This window comes from Magnolia sinica, chromosome 5 (assembly GCF_029962835.1).
Source record: "Magnolia sinica isolate HGM2019 chromosome 5, MsV1, whole genome shotgun sequence".
In the NCBI taxonomy this organism is placed as follows: domain Eukaryota; kingdom Viridiplantae; phylum Streptophyta; class Magnoliopsida; order Magnoliales; family Magnoliaceae; genus Magnolia; species Magnolia sinica.
In genome coordinates this window covers 16827237-16852824 of record NC_080577.1, presented here as the reverse complement: position 1 = coordinate 16852824, position 25588 = coordinate 16827237, and the positions used below count along the sequence as shown (strand labels likewise).

Genomic DNA, 25588 nt, shown 5'->3' with positions numbered 1-25588 from the left:
AAACACATACAACATGATGGGGCCCACAGAGCACCGACCACTAGCCACGGCCAATCCGTTTCCCACCTGGGTCGGTACAGTGTTGACTATCAAAGTTACGTGGCCCCACCATGATGTATGTGTTACATCCACACCGTCAAAGCTCAAGTCGACCACACCACAAAATTAAAAAAATTAAAAATAAAAACTGGGGAATCGAATGCCTACCATTGAAAAGGGGGATCTGGAAGCCTAAGTTCTATTCCAATTTCAGACCATAAATCAGCTGGGCAGACAACAAATTTTCTCTCTTAAACACTGGATTGTATCTACTGATCATATCAAACCGCTGCAATACTGTAAGAATTTTTTCCAACCAACTTTGTTCAGATCTAAAAGCAAAAGAATTAAAACATGCTGGCCCGTTGTAGATCTTTAATTGCTAGAGCGTAAGCATGACGCATCTTCTCAACTTTTAAATAACTAAATAAAACTGAACAAGGCATGAATGGAAAGAAAAATCAAAAGTTCATTGATGGATTCAACAGGTATAAAACATCAATTCAAAAAACATGTAGATCAGTATTCTCATCCAAAATTACGTAGTTTGCTTAAATATCCCATAAACTACATGCTAATTATGCTTTCTAGGGTACATTTCTCTCAGTTTCGCATGGAGCAAAATCTGAACTTTGTAAATAAAACTAACCATTACCCAAGTAAGATTTACTTGGAGGGTGTAAGTGTCAATTGAATGTGTGGAGAAGCCCATTGCAAAAGACACAATTCCTTCAAAACCTCTCCGCTTCCTCGATGTGTCATGATCATAGTCTTGAGAAGACCTGCCTTCATTAGTAAAAACTCCACAAATGCCATCTCATACGCACAGTCCGAATGCATACGTTTCATCTGAATTGCCTCTAAGCTACTGGCCAAACATTCAAATGGTTGTTGCTGCTCCCAGTAATTGGATTTCAGTTTACTTGGCCCGTATCTCACTGTTTCATCACCGTAACACTAACAGAAATAAAAGGGAACACATATATCAATGTCAGGAAAGGCAATACACAAATACTAAGAGTACATTTGGATACACTGTTGGATTGAATTGCAATATCTATTATCTAGTACAAGAAAGTGGAATGACAACAGGCATTAGGGTGACAACAGGCAACCCTTTGAATAAGTTTAGGCATAGATTTTGAGTTTCTCGGGTGGGGCCTATTCAATCGATTACCAGCCCAACTTAGCATTGATGTAGAGAGTCTGAGCTTCAAATTGCAATTGGGTTACTTTCAATTCAGACTTGCAGAAGCATGACTGTAATTGAGGGTTACTTCCTTATTATGAATACAAGGTAACAGCATCAATTCAATTCCCTCAAGCATCCAAACATAGCCCCTTAGTAAATTGAAAGAACAGCTGAATCAAGATACTAACCTCGATCACAAGTTCCTGTAGACGAGGACAACTCCTAAGCAAGAAACTTAAGAAGGGAAACACCATTCCATCAATAAAACTCACTTTCATTGAAAGAATTGTCAAATTCTGCAGCAGGTGTTCTGTGGGCAGGCTACTTGGTACATCTCCTGCTGACAGGCACTACCACACAAGAAAATTCATGGAAAATGATGCAAGGATTACCATATTGACTTGGCAGATGCATGAAACCCGTGTCCCACATGTGCCGATGGGGTGTGCATTTGCATGATCCTGGATGTTCAACAGGTGGGCCATTCACATACATTAAATATGGACAATTGGTAACTCTTTTTCTTATCCAAAGCATATTTGATCATTGGATAATCAGGTTTTTGGACCATGGAAATTTCACTGTGCGGCTCACCTGATGAATGGCCCAGGTCAAGCATGCAGGTGAGGCGTCTGTGTTTTGTGTGTGCAGATGTGCATCTGCAAATAACATTTCTAAGATTGAAAACTACCTTAGCAAAAGCATCATTCCAAGAAAGAGAAAGCCTCTTCACATGGCTCATGTCTCTCAAAAGCTCAACTAGCATCACGGATTCGCTGACCCCCCATGAACTGCTTCTCCACGAAGGTGGGAAGTTGAATGAAAAATCGGAATGCTCCAAATGCGGGGCGTCAATCAGTCGAACACGTGCCGGCACAAACACAGAGATGTCCAGAAACAAGAGCTTCGGAGCACTGATCCTGAATTCTTTAACCCCAGTGCAATAATGCAGCCCCAAGCTCTCCAACACCGGGCAAGACGACACCAACCGCGCGATCACGTCATCAGTAGATATGACGAAATTGAAGCAGATCGCCTTGAGGCTGGCAAATGCCTCGAATTGCGTTGGGATTTCCAGGAGCGCACACCTGTCCAGTAGTAGGCTCTTGAGAGACAGGATCGAGAACGCGGAAGCAGGAATGCAAAAGGCGTCAACGGATGAATTTACCAGGTGGAGCTTCTCGACCCCGATTTTCGACAGGCAGAGAAGGAAATGGTCGGCATCAAGGGGTTTAATCGACAAGAACCTGCTGATGATGCTGCAGCTCATGATGGGATCCCGGCGGGCCATGAGGATGCATTGGACGGCTTTGATCCATTTCTCTTCGGGATAGAGATCGTCTCGTCCGTTGGGATCTTTGGGAGCGATGGATTCGTCTAAAAGGAGAAATGGGATTGATTTCCAGAGATCGATCCAATTCTTGGAGAGGATGGAGGTTCTAGCTGCTTCTCTGAGGGGGAGAAGGGAGATGATGGAGGTGAGGATCGTGTCGGGCAAATTGCTGATGAAATCTGGGCCGTTGTATTGCTCGAATTGTGATGATGATCGTTCTATCAGATTTTGCTTTTTCTTTCGATTCCCTTCTTCAGAAACCCTATCCATGACGAATGCTAATAGGATTTGATTTCTTGGAGGTGATTTTCTGATTTCTTGCTCACTGAGAGTGGAATTGGGGGGGGGGGGATGGGGGGCGGCGGCGGCTAGCGAATTAGGTGCGGCCCACCAATACGATGCGTCCCTTACTGCGGAGCCTAACTTGATGTATATATTCTATATCCACGCCGTCCATCCGTTTTTCCAGATCATTTAGGGGTATTTAAACGAAAATTAAAAATATCCAAATCTCAAGAGGATCATACCGTAGGAAACAGTGGTGATTAAACGATCTACCGTTAAAATTTTCTAGGACTTACCGTAATATTTATATACCATCCAATCTGTTTGTAAGCTTACATGAACATGGATTAATGGAAAAAAATAAATATATGCTTGATAGAAAACTTTTGTGGCTCATTAATAGTTAATCACCACCCTTTCTTTTGGTATGATCCACCTGAGAATTGGATGTGATTGATTTTTGGTTGTGTCACGTAAAATGATCTGAAAAAATTAATGGACGGCGAGGATATATAATACATACATCAATATGGACCAAAAGGTAAGAGCCGTACCATCTTGTGGGAGACCGTCGCCGCACCTAATCCGCCCCGTGGTTGCACTTGAAGCTGATCACGTGGTATGCCCCCACACCACCGACATCGGTGGTAGCCACGTCTTCTAGATATTTCAGGGTATGATTCCAAAAATTAAGCATATCCAGATCTGTGTACCAAACCATAGAAAGCAGCAGGATTTAACGCCTATCATTGAAAACTTTTTAGATCAACGTGATATCTTTGTTTTCAACTCATCTAGGTCTGTATGATCTGATGAGCTGGTTTTATGGGAAATAAATATCATGGTGGGCCATATGAAGGTTTCAACTATGAGCGTCATTGTCTCCAATGCTTTTAGTGGTGTGGTCCACTTGAGCTTTCGATCAAACTCATTTTTAGACCAACGTCTCAAAATGATCTCAAAAAATGAATGAACGGTGTGGATATAATACATACACCATAATGCCCTACATTAATTGGTGACATCAAAACACTACCGTGGTCGCAACCGCACGGTGTTAGCATCCACATGCAGCTGCAACGCACCAACGTGAAGCGGCTCACATTCCTATTGGATAGAGGTGGGCATCGAGTCGAGTTGGACCGGATTGGATCCAACTCGACTCAATTCGAAATTTCCAATGCACTGACTCGAACTTGATCCGATCTGCGACCGAGTCCGATTCCTCTGACTCGATCCGATCTGTTGTAATGCTGGCTTGATCGGAAACGAGTCTGACTCGGTCAGGGAAATCGAGTCGGATCGGATTGATATGGTTCGGATCAATCTTCTATTTTATTTTATTTTTAAAAAATTTAAAAATATGATTTTCACCGCTAAAAATTCGTAGGGCCCACCATAACATTTATTTTACATCCAATTTATTAATAAGGTCACACTACATGGATGAAGAGGAAAAATAAATTTCATATTGATCTGAAACTTCTGTGACCCCTAAAAGAATTTCAATGGTAGACGTTTGTGAATGCTAGGAAATCAGCGCCTATACTGGTTTTAACGATTTTTGTCAGGTTTTTGTTTGTTTGACAAAGGGGGTGATTGAATATGATGTCTTGGAGTCGCCACTAGGCACTTAATCCAAAATCTCGCAATCGGCTAAAACCTGCAGAATATGCAAAACTAAAGAATCCGAAAACTCCCTTACTTTAAATTGACTCCTAGTCCGCGATCCGGGATTCTGAGTAAGGGACCTCAGTTACAAAAAGAGAAAGTTTTAGGTACCTTCTCTGCCCGTATAAGTGTACGGTCTCTACTCCGTGTGGTAAAGTAATCTTAAGGGATGAGAAGATATGATCGAAGTGGGACTAGGAAAACTCAGATTTCTGATGTAGTAAAATCCAGGATTCCGGTAAGCTACAGAGCATACATCCAAGGAATGTCTAGAAAAGTGGATGCAATGATGCTAATATAGTTTTTTTTAAAAGGGACTAGACTACCATGAGTTTCTGATGTGACAAGATCCAATATTTGGCAAGTTACAGAGCATACATTCAATGGTGATCTAGAGGAGCAAGGGGGTTGAGAATGGAAATAATGATATGATGAATGCTTTATGGAAGATAGTATGATGCTTGCACTGAAAATAGCTAGGACATGGAGCGTACTATAACCAACCTGGATGAGATTGTAGGAGTTAAGGATGGTTTAGAGGAGGCTAAGGGAAGGTTAAAGGTGGGGGCTTGAAGACTTAAGAGCTCTCTTTCACTCTCACTCACTTGCTCTTCCTCTCTCTCTTACTCTCCCTTAAAAAATTTTGAGAAATTTATCTCTTGGGTAGAAGTGTTGTGTGAAATGAAGAGAGGTGAAGGATATTTATATCCTTTTGAGACGACACTTCGGTAATTCCAGAGTTTATAGAGGGTAAATGCTGACATGGCGGCTTACGATTAGTTAAGGGGAGAGAAGTGCTATGTGGCATGTTCTTATAAGCTCTTTGCGTTTGGTAAAATAGTAAATAGGGTGAACTTCAGGGGTAATTTTATAGGAAAGTTGACTTTGGGATGGGGGACAGCTGTGTGCTCAAAGGAGACACCTGTCGGATAGGGGGCAGTACTCCAATTACTGCCGGGGCTAGTTTTTCCTTGGGTTTTGGCTGGTGAGCCTGTTTTGGGGCCTCTGGTAGGCCCAAAGTCTGTTTTTGGATATTTTGGATCAAAATGGCTGGGTATGTTTTTGGGAACTGGATCAATTTTCGGGTAGGCTCTGGTTTGGATAATGGTTTGAGTTAGAGTTTAGGTTGGGGTTTAGGTTAGGGTTTAGGGAATGGTTGTGGTTTCCGACTCTCTTCCTAAGGGTCATCCTTGCCTTATCAAGTTGCTAGCCTGGGTGAGGCGTCTACAGATGCCCTTCTTTGACCGAGGTTACGAGCAACCGAGTGCCAAAGCGAGTGAACACCCCACCCTGCTGGTCAAAAAATATTGTGGTTCAAATCTATTGTCTGCCATTGTATCGTAGTCAGCTTACTGTTTGGAAGAGAGATGACTCGCACATATCATGAGGGTATAAGGAAAACGTTGTGATTGACCTTGCGCGTTCTGCGGCATTACGGGCCATGGATCACAACCCTTTCACGTCAGATTGTTGGTAGCATCGGAGGATAAGTATGAAAAGTAGGGCCCCTGCGGGTTCTACGGCTTTACGAGAATTCCTGTACTATTTGGATCTTGTGTTTCCTTTGCTATGTAATCACCTTAGGAGTCCTTGTTTCGTTTGATCGTCAAAGTGGTTAGCTGCCATGTGCGTTCTGCGGCCTTATGGAGAACTCACTACGCCAACTTAGACTTGATCAGACTTTCCAAATATCCCGGACTAAGTATGTGCGAGTAATCTTTTTCCATGCAATTTTTTAATTTTGATACTTCGGTTACAACGGATCTTCTCCGCTTTGAATTTGGTTATTCTTACCAGAGATAGATCAAATCGTCACTTGCATTTGAGTCATACGACTGTCCAGATATAGAGATCGAGCCAATCGTACTTGTATCATATACGGATTCGATCATTCTCCAGCGAAACCGAAAAAGATCGAATCTTATTTTGCTGTTTGTGCTGGACACAATTGGGGAATATAGGAGATTCCTCAGTATATTGCATGCCGAATGCGTTTTTTTTTTTGAAAATTTTTGTTTGGTGAAAATTATTCTCTTTAGAGCTATACTCCTTGGGAATTTTATTGTAAATATTTTTGAGATTGTTGAAAAGATCCGTTCGATCTCGCGGGAGGGCATCGTCGTTCGGTTTTTATTACATTATTTGAATAAATCGTAGACAGCATTGCCCCCACTAGTGAGTTAATGGGGCTAATCTAGGCTTTTATTTCGCTATTATTTGTGTATTTTCCTTTTCTACATTTTTTTATATATTTTCCTGAAATTATTTTTTATTTTATCAAGATTCCCAATTTCTCACGAGATTTTGCAATTTCTCGTGAGATAGTGAGTTTATTTCGTGAGAATCTTCCATTTCTCACATTTCCGTCCATTATCCGTCGGTCCGAAGCATTCTCCAGACGTCCTATCACTTCACAAGGGACAGATGTGCTGATCCATGCACGTTGGGTAGCGGGCGGTAGTCGGACTACCGCATAACACCCATTTGTCCACTGCACGGGCATTGGCATTGGTCCGGGCCAAGTTTCCTTCCTCCTTATTTCTTCTTCTCATTTTTCCTTCTAAGGATGCCATCGTTGTTTCAATCCAAGCTGTTGTCTTCCTTTTGTGCTGCTTCCTTGCCATTCCCACCTCTTTTCTGCTTCTTCTCCTTGATCTTCTTCCAGGTGGTTGTCTCTTTGTGGAATGATTTTTCTATTTGATGGATTTTAGCATCCATGCTCGTGGAGTTTTTGAGACATCTTATTTGTGGCCCTGGATTTTCTTTTTGGACATGGGAAGCCAATGATCCGGATCTTGGGAATGTTTGCCTGGAATTCCAGTACTTTGAGCTTGTTGGAAAATTTTCGTTTGCCATGGAATGATGTATTTTTGTTTTTGTTTTTTTTTTTTTATATTATTGATTCAGTGGGGTGTGATAAGAAATGTGCCTCACTCATATTTTGTGCATGGATTTTATTATTTATTTTTTGGTTTTTTTTTTTTAAGGAGAGGAAGGCCCAAGTTCAACACATCATGAAATAGTGATTCATTGATGGGCTAGATTGATGATTTGTGGCCCAGTTGGATCTTCCAACCGTGCGGATCTTGATGGTGGATCATCATTTGTGGAGTGGACCACACTTCCTGGCTTGATTTTTGGTTCCAAGTACGGGTTGGATTCTCTAAGTGAGCTTGGATCATGGGCCTAGAGATAAGGATTTGGACAATGGGCCCTGGGCCATGGATCTTGGTAATGGATTCGGCCTTTAAGTATGGGCCTTGAACATTGGACTTTGGAATGGGACTTGGAAATGTGGGCCTTAGACAATGGGCCTTGAGATGGGCTTTGATCAATGGGCTTTTGAAATGGGCCTTGAGATGGGCTTTGACCAATGCGCTTTGGAATGGGCTTTAACCAATCGACTTTGAAATGTAGGCCTTGAGGTGTGGGCCTTCAGAAGCCCATTCACGATGTCTATCCCTCTTCTAGAATGTTTAAGTTATTTTATGAGAGTGAGAGGAATACTTACTTGTGAATGTTTGACGATGCAGCATGCCTCGTCGCGGTAGGAATGAGGCTGGACCTTCTCGTCAGTTGGCTGATCCTTGTTATGTTCCTCGAGAGGGTCATCATCTTTCCAATGTGCCTCGAGAAGGAGGGGCTTATATGGTCTTGAGGGGTCGTGGAGTCCGCACTCATTGGTAAGATTGGTTCAAGGATCCCCAGCCACTATTCTTCCAGGTGTTGGAGCGTACTCCCCTATTTGGCTTGTTTGGAGTCCGTCTAAGCAAGACGAACATGGCGCTGCTATCTGTTCTAATCGAGAAGTGGCGCGCTAAGACCCATACATTTCACCTCCCTTTTGAAAAGTGGGGGATCATCCCTTATGACATTTATATACAGCTTGGCCTTCGGTACGAGGGGGGATCCATTCCGTTCAAGTAGAACCTACCTATCCCTACCGAGGATGATTGGATGAGTCTGTTAGGGATGATGCTTGATTCCTTGGACTTTTTAGGGCCGCGGTTTAAATTGCTCTGGCTATAGTGAACTTCTCCCGACCATTCCTCAGACTGAGGCTGAGGTCGTTGTGAAGGCTCGTGCCTTGATTTTGTATACCCTGGGAGCCATGATCTTCTGCCATGGGAATGAGCTGGTGAGCTCCCATCTATTGTCTCTCGTAGCAGATATTACCTTCCCACACTGTACAACTGGAATGTGGCGCTTCTGGCCCATTTGTATGAAGGGCTGGACAACGCCAGTGGCTGTAGCAGCAGATCTTTGATTGGTTTTTACCTAGTCATCGAGGTGTGTATCGAATCCCTTTAACTCATACCGTACCTTTGTATGGTCGATTCTGGTGTGCCTCTTGATTGTCGACTCTTGTGCAGGTCTGCTTTTTTATCATTTTCCACACCTGGGGCCTACTTTGATTGACCGCACCCCTCCTTTTCCACGTATGATGCTGTGGTACAAGGATAACCACAACCGCACCCGCCAGTTTTTCGATCTCACTTGGAGATCTAATGTTGATGCCCTCATTCCCGATGATGTAAGTAATTGCCTTTTGGCATCTCCTCTTTCCTATTGGCCCTTTTTCCCTGACTCTTTTGTTTTTGCCAGTTTCGCATTAGGCCTTACTTTTGGTCGACCGCTGCTCTTACTCTTAAGGCTCAGGAAGCTTTCCAGGCCTCGCGTCGACGTCACATTTTGGAGGATCCTCGAGTGACAAAATGGCACCTGGGGGAGAGACTCTTCTGACAGTTGACCAGCAGTCCCTTGGTACCATTCAGTCCTTCATCTGGACCGGCAGACTGGAGGGTAGTACTAGAGCAGGAGTTAGCTGCTGCTTTGGAGGGCTATGAGGCCAGTGCTTTCATCGATCCATCGAGGGAGTACAACTCCTGGTGCAAGCAGTACGGTATCGGCCCGATTCTTCAGAATGCTTATGCTCCAGGTGGCGGTGCACGTTTTGCTAGAGGAAGCCTTTTAGGACCTGAAGTCCTTCCGAAGGATACAAATGACTATGTACCTGATGAGTAGTGTTCTTTTGTCATTTCTATTCATGTATCATCTGTGTACATTCTTTCGTATATATCAGAGTTTGTTCATCCGATGTTGCCTTTCTCATTGCTTTTTGAGCCCTTCTGTTAATCTGATTGAGCTGATTGTTGACGATTTGGACCCCTCTAACTCCCTAGGTGGGCCTTGCGCATGATTTGTGTGAGATCTAGGCGCGAGCGGTAGTTGGACTACCGCCTGTTGACATTTGCGGGGCGCCTCTAGCTGTGTCAGTCTGCAGGTGTAGAGACAGCACGTGGGCGGTACTTTTCTGTTCATCTAAGGTTGTTGTCCCCTGATTTTCCTTCCCTGCTCTGATTTCTGGATCGTTCCTTTTATCTCCTTGTTCTCCCTTTTATCCCCTCTTTGTCTTCTTCTTTCTTTTGTCTTCTTCTTGTTGTCCTTTATCCCATGGCTAGAGTTGGAGAGAATCTTGATGGGTCCAACAATGATGGGAGGATGGACCCCTTTGAGGTAAATGATGCACCTTCTTCCCCTTTTTATAATGGCATGGTGGGTGGGAGCCCATTTATGAGTGGCTTTGATAGGGGATTGATGGATGTTAATGGAGAGTTGGTAGGGCCACTTGAGGAGGTAAATGCCATTTATGTTGTGGCTCCTACCACCATTAATGGTGGGATGGGTGGTGATGGTGTGTTTGGAGAGAGTTTGGGGGATGGATGGGGGTTAGATGGTTTGGATGGGCCTACACTTGGTGGGCCATTGGTTGATGGGTTAGCTTTCAGAGAACTGGGTATAGGCATGTCGTTGGATTGTGTGGATGGGGCTACAATGGTGGTGGATGGCCCGGATCTCACCATGGTTGATTGCATGGGTTTTAATGGTGGAGATGGCGATTTGATCAGGTTTCTTGTTTGGATGGGGCAGATGGGGCCATGATGGATGTTGTGTCCCATTTTGATGGTATAAGCATGAAGAGTGGTCTAGATGGGGCAAGTGATGGTCCCTCTGTTGATAGTTTGGGCCTGATTTTTGGTGTAGATTACGAGGCCATGATGGGAGGTGTGGCTAATGACGGGGATCGAGGTGATGGCCCTGTTGGTTACTGGAGTGGCCCGAGTATTACAACACCTATGGTAGGTACCTTTCAAACAGTTCCTGATGTGATGGTTGTCGGTGACTCTGGTTCGATTGTTGCTGCTTTTCAGGACACACTTCACGAGGTCATGGAGAGTCGGGCTTCTTGCGTGACCATGAGATCGACTTCTTGGACGGGGGGATGCCCATTTTTTATGATTCGCCAGCTGATCTGAGCTTCCAAGTTGTCGAGGATGTGCTAGTTCTACCTGTCATCTGCAGCCGCGCAATACTTGTTCAAAGAGACTGCCCATCTGGATAGGGAGTTTGACTGCCTCTGAGATTTATGAGCTGTATTCTTTGGGCTTCAGGGAGGTCCTTCACTTTTAATGGGTTTGCTTGGACTAGCGATTGTTGAGCACTGCATCTTACGACTGGGTTCCAGTACTGAACCTGTTCTCCTTCAATGACCTAGAATTGGGCCCTTCTTTAGAGGAGTTTTCCCGTCGTCTGGCCTCCCTTTGTCCCAAGAGCCGTATCTTCCTCCATCCCGTCTGTTGCGGTCCTCAGATCTGGAGCCCTGGTTCAAGTTTTTGGTAGCTTTCCCCACGGTTGATGATAGAGCTGGCGAGTTCTCCCTTATATGATCAGTGCTCGACTGCTCGGGGATCCAATCACCAGCTTTAGTGCTTGAATGCACTGATATTTAATGTTCTGGCAGAGCTGCTCTTCTCAGGATGGCGGCGGTTATCTCTGACAGTTCTGTTTAACGCTTTTCGCTATGTCCTTGCTCGCCGGAGCATTCTCTCGATGGTACTGGCAGAGCTTTTTCTGTGTTTGTCTGAGTGTTCGCTCGGGCATACTCGTATCCTTAGGGGGTGCTGCTCTTTCCTCTAAGTATCTTCTATTCTATCTCCTCTTCTCCTTCCATTCTGTCTTTATATATTTCTCATGCATGGTCCTTCATCTTTTTAGGTGTGGCTGTGGGAACACCTGTATATGACTCCTCTCCTTTCCTGGCCCAACTCCCATCACATTGATGTCTTGTCTTTGCTTCTGGATGGACTCCCCCTTAGTGTCGAGGCTACAGAGTCACTTTATCATCGTGTGTTCTCTCAACTTCGAGGATGAGAGGTTAGATGGGAGGCCCCATGGCTCTGTCGTGTGCCGTTGATCTGTAGCGCCGCTCGTACTCCTCTACTATTGCTAGGCTTCCGAGGGTACTGCTCTTATCATCTGGTTCGGTTCCTCTGACAGTTCGGCTTCTGGCAAGACATCCTTAATTTTGCTTTATTTGGGCATGCTCCTCTTCCTTTGCGCATGCCAGCTCTTTACCAGCAAGTCCAGTCTTTGTGGCAGGGCTGCCTGGATGCAACGGTGTTGGAGTTCGAGTCATGGGCTCCTCCTTTGGCGAAAGTGCCGTATCAGCGGTGAGTGGTGGAGCAGTTGCTCTATCGTTAGGTTCCCAGTGGCACTTGGCTGATGATGGGGCTGATAGGGACATCCTCGGGGATTCTGCTTCATCTTAATTAGGGGTTAATGACTCTTTTGAAGCGTTCGAGGAGAGGCTCTTGATTGATCCTTCGTTCCTGTTAGCCACGCATGGCCACTTCATATCTGAGCTTTCGGTGCTTCGCCATGCTTGTGAGGACATGCCCGTCTTCTAGCAGTGGGGCGACGATATGATGAAAGCATGATTGCGTCTCGTCGTCTGGAGAGGGATGGAGTCTTCTACTTGCACATGGAGGTGGACAGACTCAAGCAGCATTTATTGATGTATGAGGGAGGGGATGGAGGCTTACCTTGTAGCGTCCCAATGCATGTAGCCAAATTATACGCGTGCCTATATATATACACTTCACGAATAATATACTGAAGACTTGAACATAATGAATCGGTGAGAATGATAGAAACAATTAAATTTCAGGTAGTACATTAGATAATTAGAGTACATAACGAAAGTGTAATGAGCCCCATAAACTCTCCCTTACAAGAATAAAAGAGTTCGTGATATTTCCAAATTAAGATTATGGACTGATGGAACCATGTTTATGCGAAATTTACAGGGTTTGACTCAAATTCCAAGTCCTAGAAAATCTCAAATGATTCCAATGCCCTAATCAACAAGATGATGAATTGATACCAGTAAATCCTCTATACCACGCAGGTGAAGGATCTGTGTATCAGGTGCAAACCTACTATAACCATCTATTTATATTACCTCGAACACGGGAAGTAAGAAATCTTTAGAGGCTTGAAACATGGCTTGTATAATAAAAGTATTAAAATTTGGGGGTAAAATTACATTTAAGGGGGGTAGATTGTAACACCCCGAGCATTTCAATACCCGAGTATTGAAAGTTCTTAAGTGTTACCATGGAAAGTAACATAACATATACATGTGTATGATACAAATTTAACTATCTTAACCTTACATCTACTCTCCAATATGAATCTAACTGTTAAGAATGATCATCATCCATAAACCAAGTCATCCGACCGTTGATCATGTCATTTGTTACATGTACCTTCTTTTGATAAAATCGGTGAATAACTCCCCATTTAAAATGATTTACATATATGTTCTCTTCTAAGAATTTCTTAGAAACATGACTATAACCATGTAAAGCTATTAGATTTCCAAATCTTACCGATCATCAATAATTATGAAAATGCACTTAACCTAGATCCCCGAACACTAAATCACATGGTTCCCACGATCCCTTTCATGTGAAATTTTATATCATTCCTAATTATCATAAATTAACTTTACTTGTGGAATTCCAGCCTTAGATCATATTAAACTAGCTACTTAACCTCTACATCTGTCCGTACACTTATCAAATCAAGATTCTGATCCGTTCATCTTATTCACCCCATATGAATATGCTTAATCCACCATTAGAATTGCAATCTGAGGAATTTACACATGTGAACAAGTTACTCAAATCTAACGTTGTACATGTTCTACCCCTAATTACTCAAAAAACCCGCTTTATGCCCATCCATTTACGAAACTGATCATACATCCACCTACATATATGATCAGAGTGCTAACCATCAAATTCTCTTATTTTTAGCAAGTCATATGACCATCCGTCATATTTGGATCCGCCAACGGGCCACGCGAACATCGTAGTAAACTGATCATCATAAAGATCTTAGGGTCTATGTCCAAACCACTTGGAGCTTGGATTTGCCGCATCCTTTGGCCCATGGCCTAACACTAACCCACAAAATAGATGTACGGGACGGATCCACCAAAAGACCATCGTAAGTGGACCCCACTAAAACAATCAGCGGACAAGGCTGAACCGCCCTCGCGTTGTGATAGCGGGAAGATCCCGACTGGGATTTCTTTCCTCCTTCTTACTCTTCCCTACACAACCCATTACCACATCTCAACCATCCAAACTTCCCTAAGAAGAATTCCGATCACGCTCTAGAAATCTGGAAAGATCGTGGAGGCCACAAGCGCAAGATCATCGAATTTTCAACAGCATGTATGTGCCCACACATCAAAATTTACAAGCCTAAACCTGGATCCCAATGGCTAGGATTTGTTCCATTCCTTAGCCTCCAGGGCTAGACAAAGTTTTGAAATTCGGCCATCCTTGAATTTGGAAGAAAAGTTACTATCAATTGTTGATCAACTGGGTTAGAAATCGAAGACTTGCAAATTAAGGGGGCATTGTTTGGGATGGTGACAGAAGTGTTCAAAAAAGGATCTTGAGTAGAGCTGGGCATGTCTGACCCGATCCAAACCAAACCAATGGCTTAGATCGGTGCGGATCGAGTGGGGCCATTCAGATCCGATAGTTTTTCGGATTGAGTTCGGATCGTGGTCAATTCCTACCGATCTGATCCGGAATCCGATCCGATCTGCACAAACACCATCCCATCACTGCCATTTGATAGATCTTTAGATCTCTCTCTCTCTCTCTCTCTCTCTCTCAAACACCATCCCATCACTGCCATTTGACAATTTCTTCATTTTAATGCACTGGAGAAGTAGTTTTCCACCCTTTATTCCTCACCTACATTTCCATCTCTCTCTCTCTCTCTCTCTCTCTCTCTCTCTCTCGGATGTGTCTTTTCTCTGCTCTGCTTTGACTACATTTATTGAAGCTGCTCCCTCAAAACCGAATGTTGGCAATGGAGGGGAAGAGTGGTGGGATTTAAATGAAGCTGCTTTGAAATAGGAGGGAGAAAAAGAGAGGTTGTAGTATGCATTTCTACACCACTATTGTTGCCATGGAGAGGCTCCAAGGACCCGTCAAACCCCGCGTAAGTTAGAGCTTTACCTTTGAAAATCTCCATTTCCAGAACCTCATTTACTTCATCTCAAACTCGCATTCAATGCTCTTTGTTAATGCAAGTGTTTCTGGAAATCCAAAAGGAAAACTCTGCTCCTTTTCCTTTCTTACATTCTATTCCATTCCTTTCCTTTCTGTAATGATAGCAGGCCCCATCCATTCACTGAAATAGCCCTTTTCTTCTCTACGTTTTGTCTTTTTTTGTTCTTCTTCTTTGCTTTTAGAGAGTTTGAAGTAGAAGTGTGTGAGACCCAAAGAGCAAAACCTGGTCGGGATTTTCTTCATTTTTTTCTCTTTCTTCATGGGGTCTCTGAATTTGACCCGTATCAGAGTTTAAGAGAAAAACCAAAACCAGTCCCCCTGTCTTAAGGCTTGAGCTGAAAAATAAGACAGATCTAAAGATCAAGTGGACCACACTGTAAAAAGCAATGGGGTTGAACATCTACCATTGAAACTCTCTTAAGGCTAAAAGAGATTCGATCTGAATCGTACCTAATCCGATCCGACTCGGTTTCCCTGACCAAGTCGGACTTGGTTTGGGTTAGGCCAGCAGTGTAACGGATCGGATCGAGTCAGAGGACCCGGACCCGGTCCTAGATCAGATCGAGTTCAGGTCAAGCATTGAAAATATCAGACCGAGTCCAGTTAGGCCCAATCCGATCCGACTCAACTCGATGCCCACCTCTAATCTTGAGTCATGCCCATTTGGCAAGTACAGCTTTTGTGAGAGCAAGTTAAAACAAAGATGCGACGAAAGCAACACCCAAATAAACATACATATTGTTTAGTAAATTGAAAAATAAGGTCTGAAAATTAATTTAAGAGCTGAAAATTGTAAATGCTAAATTTTCGTATTTGTAAGTGTGGGAAATTTTGTTTGGCCATTTATTTGAAAAAAGTCTTGGCATATGAAAATAAGTAAAAAAAATAAATAAATAAATTCACAAAAACTTATTAGGTATATAAATGTTTGAAAATTGACAATTTGTCATATTTACTATGTTAGCCTAATTTCTATCTTTTGTAAAGAATGAGACGAAACATGTTAATATCATGCCGCCGAATTTGGCACAAGTTTGCCTAATCTAATAAAATTGAGTGTGAATCCTCTGTGTCCTGGAGGCAGGAACTCCCTGACTCCAGCATTTTCATTGGTCAATGTCACTGTAAGTGCCACATCATCAATTTTTTAAATATATTTAAAAAAGTACATTTAATAAGAACTATAACGGAGACGTTAAACGGAAGCGGTTTGCGTGCTGAGTAACTCAATATGGTAAGCGTAATGAGTAAAGTCTGTGGAGCCCACCGCCAGTGTCATTCGTGCATTGTATCAACTCCATCCATCTCTTTTATCATCTAATTTTAGGGTTTTACAACAAAAACTAATCATATCCAATGATCAAGTGGACCACACCACCTAAAACAGTGTGAATTGAATTCTACCGTTGAAAAGTTTTTTGGGTCCACAAAAGTTTTATATCAAGATGATATTAGTTTTTTCCATTCATCCATGTCTTTGTGATCTTATGAACAGTTTGGATGAAAAATAAACATCATTGGGGGCTTAGAAACACTTAAATGGTGAAAATCAATACTTCCACTGTTTCCTTTGGTATGGTCTACTTGAGCTTTTGATATACTTCAGTTTTAGGCTCAACTCCTAAAATGATCTGAAAAAATGGATGGACAGTGTGGATAAACCACATGAATTCACAGTGGGCCCAACAGAGTTTACTCAGTACGATAAGACTGGGTACGCAATCCGATTTCATGTGTCTAACGAGGACGCGGATTTCCCACCAAAGCCTTTTGCAGTAAGATCCTGCCCACGGATTCCGAATGGGCCCACTGCGACGTTTATGATAAATCCAACCCGTTCATCCATTTTTAGATATCATTTTAGGACATCATACCAAAACTAATGTGTCACGCCCCAAACTCGGAGACCGGGCTCACAAAATTTCCGATCGCCGAATCCGGCGCCGACAGCCTCCGTAGAACCCCATTCTCGGCTCCCAGCGCCCATTCGCCAGGTTCCGATCCTGGGATGCTACAAGGAGGATTTTGTACATCAGTTTGATTCGTAATAAGCATAACCAAAGGCATAACCCACAAACAACAACCAAAAACTCCATCACATTTCCACTATAATCAAAAACTTTACAAGAACAATGAGCATAAGGGAAATACAACGATGATAGACCAAAAGCTCCAAAAAGATCAGCTATGCGCCCAAGCCTCAGCGCTGCTGCGATCCTACGTCACCTGCACGCAACGGTCGTGCATAAGCTTATAGAAAGCTTAGAGGGTGGTGAAAGTGTATGCTCAAGGTGGTAATGCAGCTATACAGTATCAGAGTAATGCGGAACAAGCTGATGAATGCCAAGAATACTATAGCCGTACCAAGGCCATGCGGTGCAAGGAATGATGTCGGCCATACCAAGGCCATGCAATGCGAAATGCAAGTCAAGCATACAAATCCTCGTCTAAGTCCACATGTCAATACGGCTCAAATCTGGAATCTGGGGTCTAGTACACTCCAAGCCAGATTGCCGCCCCATCGCGCGCAATAAGGTGAGTGGAAAAGACCTCACTATCCGCCTGCCAATATCGGGCTCGGCTCGTCAATAGCGGACCCATTCCTCGAGCTGGTCAGACTCAGCCTAGCATTGCCCCCTACTCTCGGGCGGGTAAGGCCGCACCCCCTTCCAACCGACCACGACACAGTGGAAAGCGCAACCGTCTGGTAATCGGCACTCAGCGCTCATGCATCCACTCGGTCTAGACGTTGGAGCAACCTCCTGGTACCATAAGGGTTTAGGGACTTTCACCCAGGGATATCTATCGCACCCCATGTAGAACAGTATTTCCGGTATCCAATCTGTCAACCATGATATGCATGTGGAGGCTACGGCCCTGATGTCGCTAGGGCGTACAGTAACCATACCACACAATGCGAATGCATGAATCACACTATTCAGTCATGCAGAAAATCCTGCGCGTATCGTGCGCTCATGTAGGGCAACACCCCCTGTACAGGAGCCCCTAAACAATCTGCCCGAAGGCTATGCTATGATCAGTCATTTCTCATATCAAGCATACGTATGATGCATATGATCATGAATCATGGAATTCAACATGTTATATGGGGTGGATGATGTTCATAATGAGGATGGGCCTAGACGGCCTACACATTACACATATGGGCCTAACAGTGGGCCCAAGGGAAAGTCATAATGCGGACATTTAACCATACTACACTTACAATGTGGACGTCAAACCAACATTGCTCCCAAGGCACGACTGCCACAAATATCATTTCATAAGTTATTTTGGGATCACACATTGCAATGGACCTTAGGTACATCCATTGGGCCCTTAAATACATCAAATTAGCCAAATCACATGGGCCTTATATTCATTAAGTGGGCCACATCAATGGGCCGCACCAATGGGCCTTATGTGCATTGCAATGGACTATAAACTATGGGCTTTAGAACGTATCAAATGGGCCTAATCTTATGGGCCTTACATGTGTCAAATGGGCCTCGACAGTTGGGCCCCATATATGCATCAAATGGGCCTACTCACATGGGCCTTATATGTATCAAATGGGTCTCGCCAGTTGGGCCCCATACGTGCATCAAATGGGCCTCAACCCATTAGCCACAGTTCATCTTAATGGGCCTCGACCCATGGGCCCCTAATACATTAAATGGGCCTTAACCATGAGCCACAAGCAAACTGAGGTGGGCCTCCCACCAACATTATATTAAATATGATATAATAATATATATATATATACACATATGATATTATCTTTAATATAATATAATATATATATATATATACACACACACCTCACACGCACGCACATGCATCACAGTGGGCACCACGTCCACCGTCCAGGCAGACGGTGAGACTAAAACACTTACATCACTGTGGGCTCCATGTGGGGCCCACTATAATGTTTATATTCCATCCAGGCCGTTGATAAGGTCACCTGGACCCAGGTGAAGGGTGGAAACAAATTTCACCTTGATCCCAAACTTCTGTGGGCCCAGAAAAGGTTCCAAGGGTGGAGTTCAATTCACACTGTTTCCTTTGATGTGGGCCACCCGAGTCTTGGATCAAGCTGATTTTTGGGGAGTGATCCACTGAAGTTAGGGCCCACTGTATGGATGGATTAGATGACAAATAAACATCAATGTGGGACCCACAGCTACAGCCGTGATTGGCTGTACGACGGCCAAGCCGTCCGCCCGCTGAAATGCGCAGGCAGCGCTGCTGCGTTACTGACGCAGCAGCAGTAGCTGCTGCTGCAGTTTATTTTTTTATTTTTGATTTTTTTCTGATTTCTCATGGATTTGGCAGGTGGGGTCCACCTCTTACAGATCTATTCCGTCAAATAGCTCCCCATGCCTCACGACAGGCAAAACAAGCCCAATATCGGGCATATTTCAATGTATAGAAGCAATAGGGAATGTTTTAATGGTGAACGCATTGTTTGCCATGCTATGGCCCGCCTGGAAGTCTGATCGGTCCCATCTTTGGGCTCAACGCCTAAAAATGGCTTGGGAAGGGAATGGATGGTGTGGATTGGAGACATGCATCAAGGTGGGGCCTACACGAATGGGCCTCCTCCATGAGCTTGAACCAAGCTTTTATTTGTGTTTTCACCAATCGTCCAGCGTCTCTGGACGCTGGACTCTCTGGTCGAGCAAGGTGGGCCTACTCATGAGGGTCACCACTGATGGATGGCGTGGGTACAATACATGCAAAGTGGGCCCCACAGGTAAATGGTTTAGATAACCTACTAACTTCATGGTGGGGTCCATTCAAGTGGGCCACATAACCTCATTAACATAAAAAAATAAAAATAAAACAATTAAAATAAAAAGGGAGAGACATAGAGAGTGAGACCGTGTGATGGAGGGACCCCGGCACTATGGGCCCTCCCTTGCACTAAATCATACATCAAGTGGGTCCCATTACATGTGAGCCCATTAAATTAAAATTCAACGGTAGAGATTCCTTCTCCACTAAATCAGACGGTCTAGATGACCTTAAATATGCAAGAAAGTAAACATCATGATGGGGTCCATGGAGAATGGCCCCATCATGGAATGATCATGATGATCCAAGTGGGCCATTGGCCACATCATAGGGTCCAAAGTGAGATCCGAACCATTGATCGGTTGGCCTCACTTGGCCCATCTTAAAAACGTCAAAAAAACTATCCTATCCAAACACCCACCGCTTGATCTTCTTGCTCCCTTGGCTTCCTTAGCTCCTTGTGCTACTCTTTGATGGAGGAAGATGGGAAATGGATGGTTGAGATGAGAAATGAAGGGGTGGGAAAGGGGGCCTCACAAATGCCATTTTCTCACCATGGGGGACTCATACGTATGGGACTTGCTATGGGAGAGTTTGAAATGAGAGAGAGACTTGTAAGGGAGAGAGAGAGAGAGAAAGAGATGGGTGATGGAGTGATGGGGGATGGTTTGGGTTGAAATTTGTAAAAGGAGGTATGGTTGATGTTGAAAATGGGAAAAAGAGGAGTGGTGAGGTGGAAAGAGGGTAGACTTTTGTAAAAGGTGGAGATGGGTTGTTGTACTTAAGGTATGGGATGCTTTAATGGTTGATTGATGGGACTAATTGTAGAGATTCCCTCGAAATCCGCAACGCGCGGTGTTTCTTCGGAATAAACGCTGATCGGCATCTTCTAGCCTGGGTATCGGTTCGGTGCGCAAGTCACGGCGTTGGAACCGCGGCGACGACGCGGTCGCTATGATATAACTTTCGGACCAAGCCGACGTCGGTGCGCGGAACCTGGCTTAGGATCGTGCACAAACACCGAATACGGTGCGAAGGTTACCGGAATTTGACTGGAAGGACCGCGGAAGCTAACGGAACAATACGGATTAGGACACGGGGCTTACATAATGTATATACAAAACTCAAATGGGCCACACCAGAGGAAACAGTGGGGATTTAGTGTCCACTGTTGAAATATTTATATGGCCGCAAAAGTTTTGCATCGGTCTAATATTTTGGTGTTTTCACTTCATCCTAGTAAAAATGACCTTATAAACGGTTTGGATGGCATATAAACATCAAGAGGCCCAGGAAGGTTTCAACGGTAGGAATTTCTTTCTCCACTGTTTCATCTTGTATGGCCTAGTTGAGTTTTTTATCATCCTAATTTTCGGTTACATGTCTTAAAATGAGCTCTAAAAATGGATGAATATATTGCAATTCTTATAAACATTACGGTGGATCCCACCATACATCCCAGCGCTGGAACTTCATGCAAAAGGCTTTACCCGGTCAATCTACATCCACAGTTTCCATTGGAAACGTATTGGCTACTCCCCAGCCACTTGGTGCTATGTGGACCCACCATGATGTATGTGTTTCATCTATGACATCTGTTGAGGGTCAATATTGCATATTAGACCCCAGTTATTACCTGAATCTACAAGCATAATACCATTTAATGACTGATTTAATCGTGTTTGTGATGCAGAGTGTACGTACAAGCTTAGACTGAAAAAGGATGATAAAGCATAGATTTAATACTCTGATAACACCAAAGGCAAGGGACGGACTCCAAGGGACTAGGATTGACGGAATTACACACCAAAGATCCGAGAAAATCGGGAAACTGAAGCTTAAGTGGCCCAAAAATCATTCAGAATGCAAGATCACGGGGTTCCCACCATTCGTTCAGCTCGAAACTCCAAACATGGCCTAAGGACCATAAATTAACCGTACGTCAAATTTCAACCCTCAGTTCCCTGTATAAGTGGCCTAATGAACAAATCAGCCCATTAATCTCCAAATTCTGGCCCACTTGATATTTGGATATTCTTCAAGTTTGGTCTCAACCACTTAATCTACAAGAGGGAAGGAATAAACGGAGTGGATCGATCACGCGCATTACAGTGGACCCCACGTGCGACATGCGTGTACACAGCACGTCTGCACGCTAGCCGCACCGGACCAGGACTCTTACTCAAAGTCAGCTTGCCCGTCTTTTTCGGCACTAACGTCCGCCGATCTCTCACTGTGGGGTCCATCCATGGTTCAAAAGAAAGATCTGGACCGTCCATTAGATCCCCACGGTCCGTCTTACCAAGACCTAGGTGACAGAATTTCAAAAGGAAGCGAGTATGGGTTCTCGGCTGTTCAAACGCAGGTTGGACGGTAGCGTAAAATATCCCATGGGCCACGTGAATGCAAGTCCAAAAGGACCCTTCTCAACTGATTTTTTCGAGAGGAATCTGGAGCAACAGCGGACGCACCATCGTTCGCCGATCTCTCACTGTGGGGTCCATCCATGGTTCAAAAGAAAGATCTGGACCATCCATTAGATCCCCATGGTCCGTCTTACTAAGACCTAGGTGACGGAATTTCAAAAGGAAGCGAGTATGGGTTCTCGGCTGTTCAAACGCAGGTTGGACAGTGGCGTAAAATATCCCATGGGCCACATGAATGCAAGTCCAAACGGACCCTTCTCAACTGGTTTTTTCGAGAGGAATCTGGTGGACGGGGTGGATTTCTTGAAAAAAGGACGAATTGAGCCCCACAGTTAACGCAAAATCGGCCTTTCCGCATATATTACGCAGTAACAGCGTCCGTGAGACCCGGACAATCCAGGTCGTTGTACATCCATAGCCGTGATAGGACAGACGACCTAGACCGTCCAATCCTGCGCAGGGTCTAATCTAACCACACCCAAGAGGTTAGAACTTCAAAGTGGTTGGCCAATCCGCACCAAACGCGGATCGAACGCAAGCACTTCTTGCATAAAAACAGAGCAACAAACGGGATTTCCTTCACCGCTTCCTGCTCGTGAACGGACACCTTCCACTGACGCAATCACCACCCCAAACATGCTATAAAGAGAGAGATCAGCAACAGGAAGGGGATATTTTTCAAGAGGGCGGTTTAGGCTTGGACGATTGCAAAGGGGAGAGAGAGAGAGAGAGAGAGAGAGAGAGAGAGAGAGAAGATAGAGAGTTTGTCTCTTTTTCTTTTTCTTATTATTTTTATTTTACCTGGTTTATTTTATTTTTAAGAGAACCAGCCATCCATGTCTGGCTGAACCTCTTAGCTAGGGCTAAGAGGTGAGGCTTGTAGCGTGATGGGAGAACTTGTTGCTTGTGCCTTTTGTTTAGATTGAAGGAGTTTTTGATTGAATTTTATTATGAGAATATTTTTAGTTTTTAATGACCTGTTGTGACTGAAATTACAATGGGTTTGTAATAGCTTTGAGTATTTCTTTTTCCTTATTTTGATTATGACGTTAGGAAGCCCTGTTGTTCCCCATCGTCTCCTGGGCATGGTTGGATATCGGTACCCTTCCTAACCTTCATAATCATCTGATTGGTTGGTAATTAGTTTAATTCTGTTGTTGACTTTGCCTCCTGGGCATGGGTTGGTGATGGAATCCATTCTAATTCATATACCTTTCATCTCTTGAAAACTATATCAAAGGAAGTCTAGTGGATTTCCATGATTTTTAAAGCAGGCATAAGATCTCCCCGATCTCTACAAGTGAATCCTCTGAATCTCTAGTTTCTTATCTTTGATTTCTCTTAAGTTTTGCATTAATCTCTCACCATTATTCATCAATTTATATTTGATTTAGATTTCATCTTAGGCTAGTTCTATTTCTACCTAGTTTTAGATAACGTACAGGTATCAGTCCCTTGGGATTCGACCTCGGTCTCACCGAGTTTATTACTACATCACAACCCTATACTTAGGGAGTGAACAAGTTTTTGGCGCCGTTGCCGGGGATTGACGGTTACGATTCTTTGAAATTTATTAGTTTTAGAATTAGTTTGAGATTAGGATTTTACTAACTTTAGTTTTAGATTTTTATTTCTATTTGATTTTTAGAACTAACTTGTTTCCTGTTTTGTAGGACCCTGACATAAACTTCTAAATTGGTAATCCTTTTCTAATTCCTCTACTTTTTCTACTTTTAGAATTAGGGTTTGAATTTTAGAAATTTTCTAATTCTAGTATTTTCCTATTTTTTAGGAAATAATTTATTTTTAGAAACTTTCCTCTTTTGTTTTTAGAAACTTGGTTAGTTATTTCCCTTTTTAGAAATTCTTTCTAATTTTAGAAACTAACTTTCCTATTTTTATTAACTTTCTAATTCTAACTCTTTTAGAATTTAACTGTGTTTCCTAATTTATTTTCTACTTGTAGACTTTTTGTTTAGAAACTAACTTTCCTATTTTGTAGGCTTTTAAGATAGAAATTTCTAATTCGATAAACTTTCTCTCTACTTTCTATTTTTCAGTTCTCCTTTAGTAACTTACTTTCTAGTTTACGACTTTCTTAATTTATTTTAGAAATTTTCACTTTCTTTTAGGAATTCCTTCTTTTAGAAATCAGTTTACTGCTATCTTTCTTTTAAAGGATTTTTCTTCTCTTTTTAGAATCTAACTTATTTTGTTTTATTTTGCAGGTTTTTAACTTAGGGACTCCAATTTGGAAACTTCTTTCCAACCCTCTCTTTCTTTTTAGATTTTCTTTTCCTTTCTTAGCATTAGGTTTCGAATTTGATTGAGGCCTGCAAATGTTTCATGCCCAAGTGGGCCCGTGACAACACTCGACGTCTCTTGATTGAAGGAGGATTAGTTGAGGGGTTAACTATCCATCGCAGGACTAGACACTACTCGAAATCCCCTGAGTTAATTGAAGTGATGGCTGAAAACCAACCTCTTCTACCCCAACCTAGGGTGGAGGACATTCAGGATGAGAATGAGGTGTACCAAGCACCCCCGCCACGTACTTTACGAGATTATTTACAACCAGCGGGGGTGAGTATGCCTTCATATATGATTTTTTCTGAGAACACAGGACATATGGACATCAAGCCAGGGGTTATCCAACTCCTTCTAAGTTCTATGAGCTTGAATCTGAAGAACTATATCTACATTTGAAAGAGTTTGATGAGATCAGAGCCACTTTATATTTTCAAAATGTGTCTGAGGACACAGTCAGGCTGAGACTCTTTCCTTTTTCCTTAAAAGAGAAGGCTAAGACGTAGTTACATTCACTGCGTCTTAGATCCATTGGCACATGGAATGATATGCAAAGGGAATTTATAAAGAAATTCTTTTCACATCATAAAACGATTACCCTTAGAAAAGCAATCATGAACTTCACCCAAAAGGAGGATGAAACATTTTACCAATGTTGGGAAAGGTTCAAGGATTTGGTCAGTTCATGCCTATAACACGGCTTTGAAACGTGGCGCATTATAAATTTTTTCTATGGACTGACATCTTCCATGCGCCAAATGTCGAGACAATGTATAATGGAGAATTCATTAATAAAAATGTTGACGAGGTATGGGATTATTACCCAAAATTGAACATAACGTCTAAGCCAACTCAATTAAAGGAGAAAGGTGGATTGTATCTCTTGAAAGAAGAGGATGATCTCAAGTATAAAGTGATTACGCTCATAAGAAAAGTTGAGGCCATGGAAGGAAAGAAGGATAAGGTTAATGAAAGTGTTTGTGGCATCTGTGATTGTAACATTCATATAACTGAAAATTGCCCTACAATACCTGCCTTTCGAGAAGTGTTGAATGAACAATCCAATGCCGTAAATAATTATCAAAGACCTTTCAATGGA

The 25588-nt window shown here is 43.1% G+C and overlaps 1 protein-coding gene and 1 non-coding gene across 2 annotated transcripts; both read right to left on the bottom strand.

Annotated features, from left to right (window-relative positions):
* Window positions 1–490: 490 nt before the first annotated feature.
* Window positions 491–2895, bottom strand: LOC131245581 (F-box/FBD/LRR-repeat protein At1g13570-like). The gene is made up of 3 exons (XM_058245136.1): window positions 1923–2895; window positions 1420–1581; window positions 491–996 (listed from the first exon to the last, which is right to left on the bottom strand). Exons 1-3 carry the CDS (start codon window positions 2832–2834, stop codon window positions 706–708), a joined length of 1365 nt encoding a protein of 454 aa, XP_058101119.1. The 5' UTR covers window positions 2835–2895; the 3' UTR covers window positions 491–705.
* Window positions 2896–25085: 22190 nt separating this feature from the next.
* LOC131247734 (small nucleolar RNA R71) lies at window positions 25086–25192 on the bottom strand. The gene has a single exon (XR_009172005.1). It is a non-coding gene; the product is annotated as a small nucleolar RNA R71 (small nucleolar RNA).
* Window positions 25193–25588: the final 396 nt, after the last annotated feature.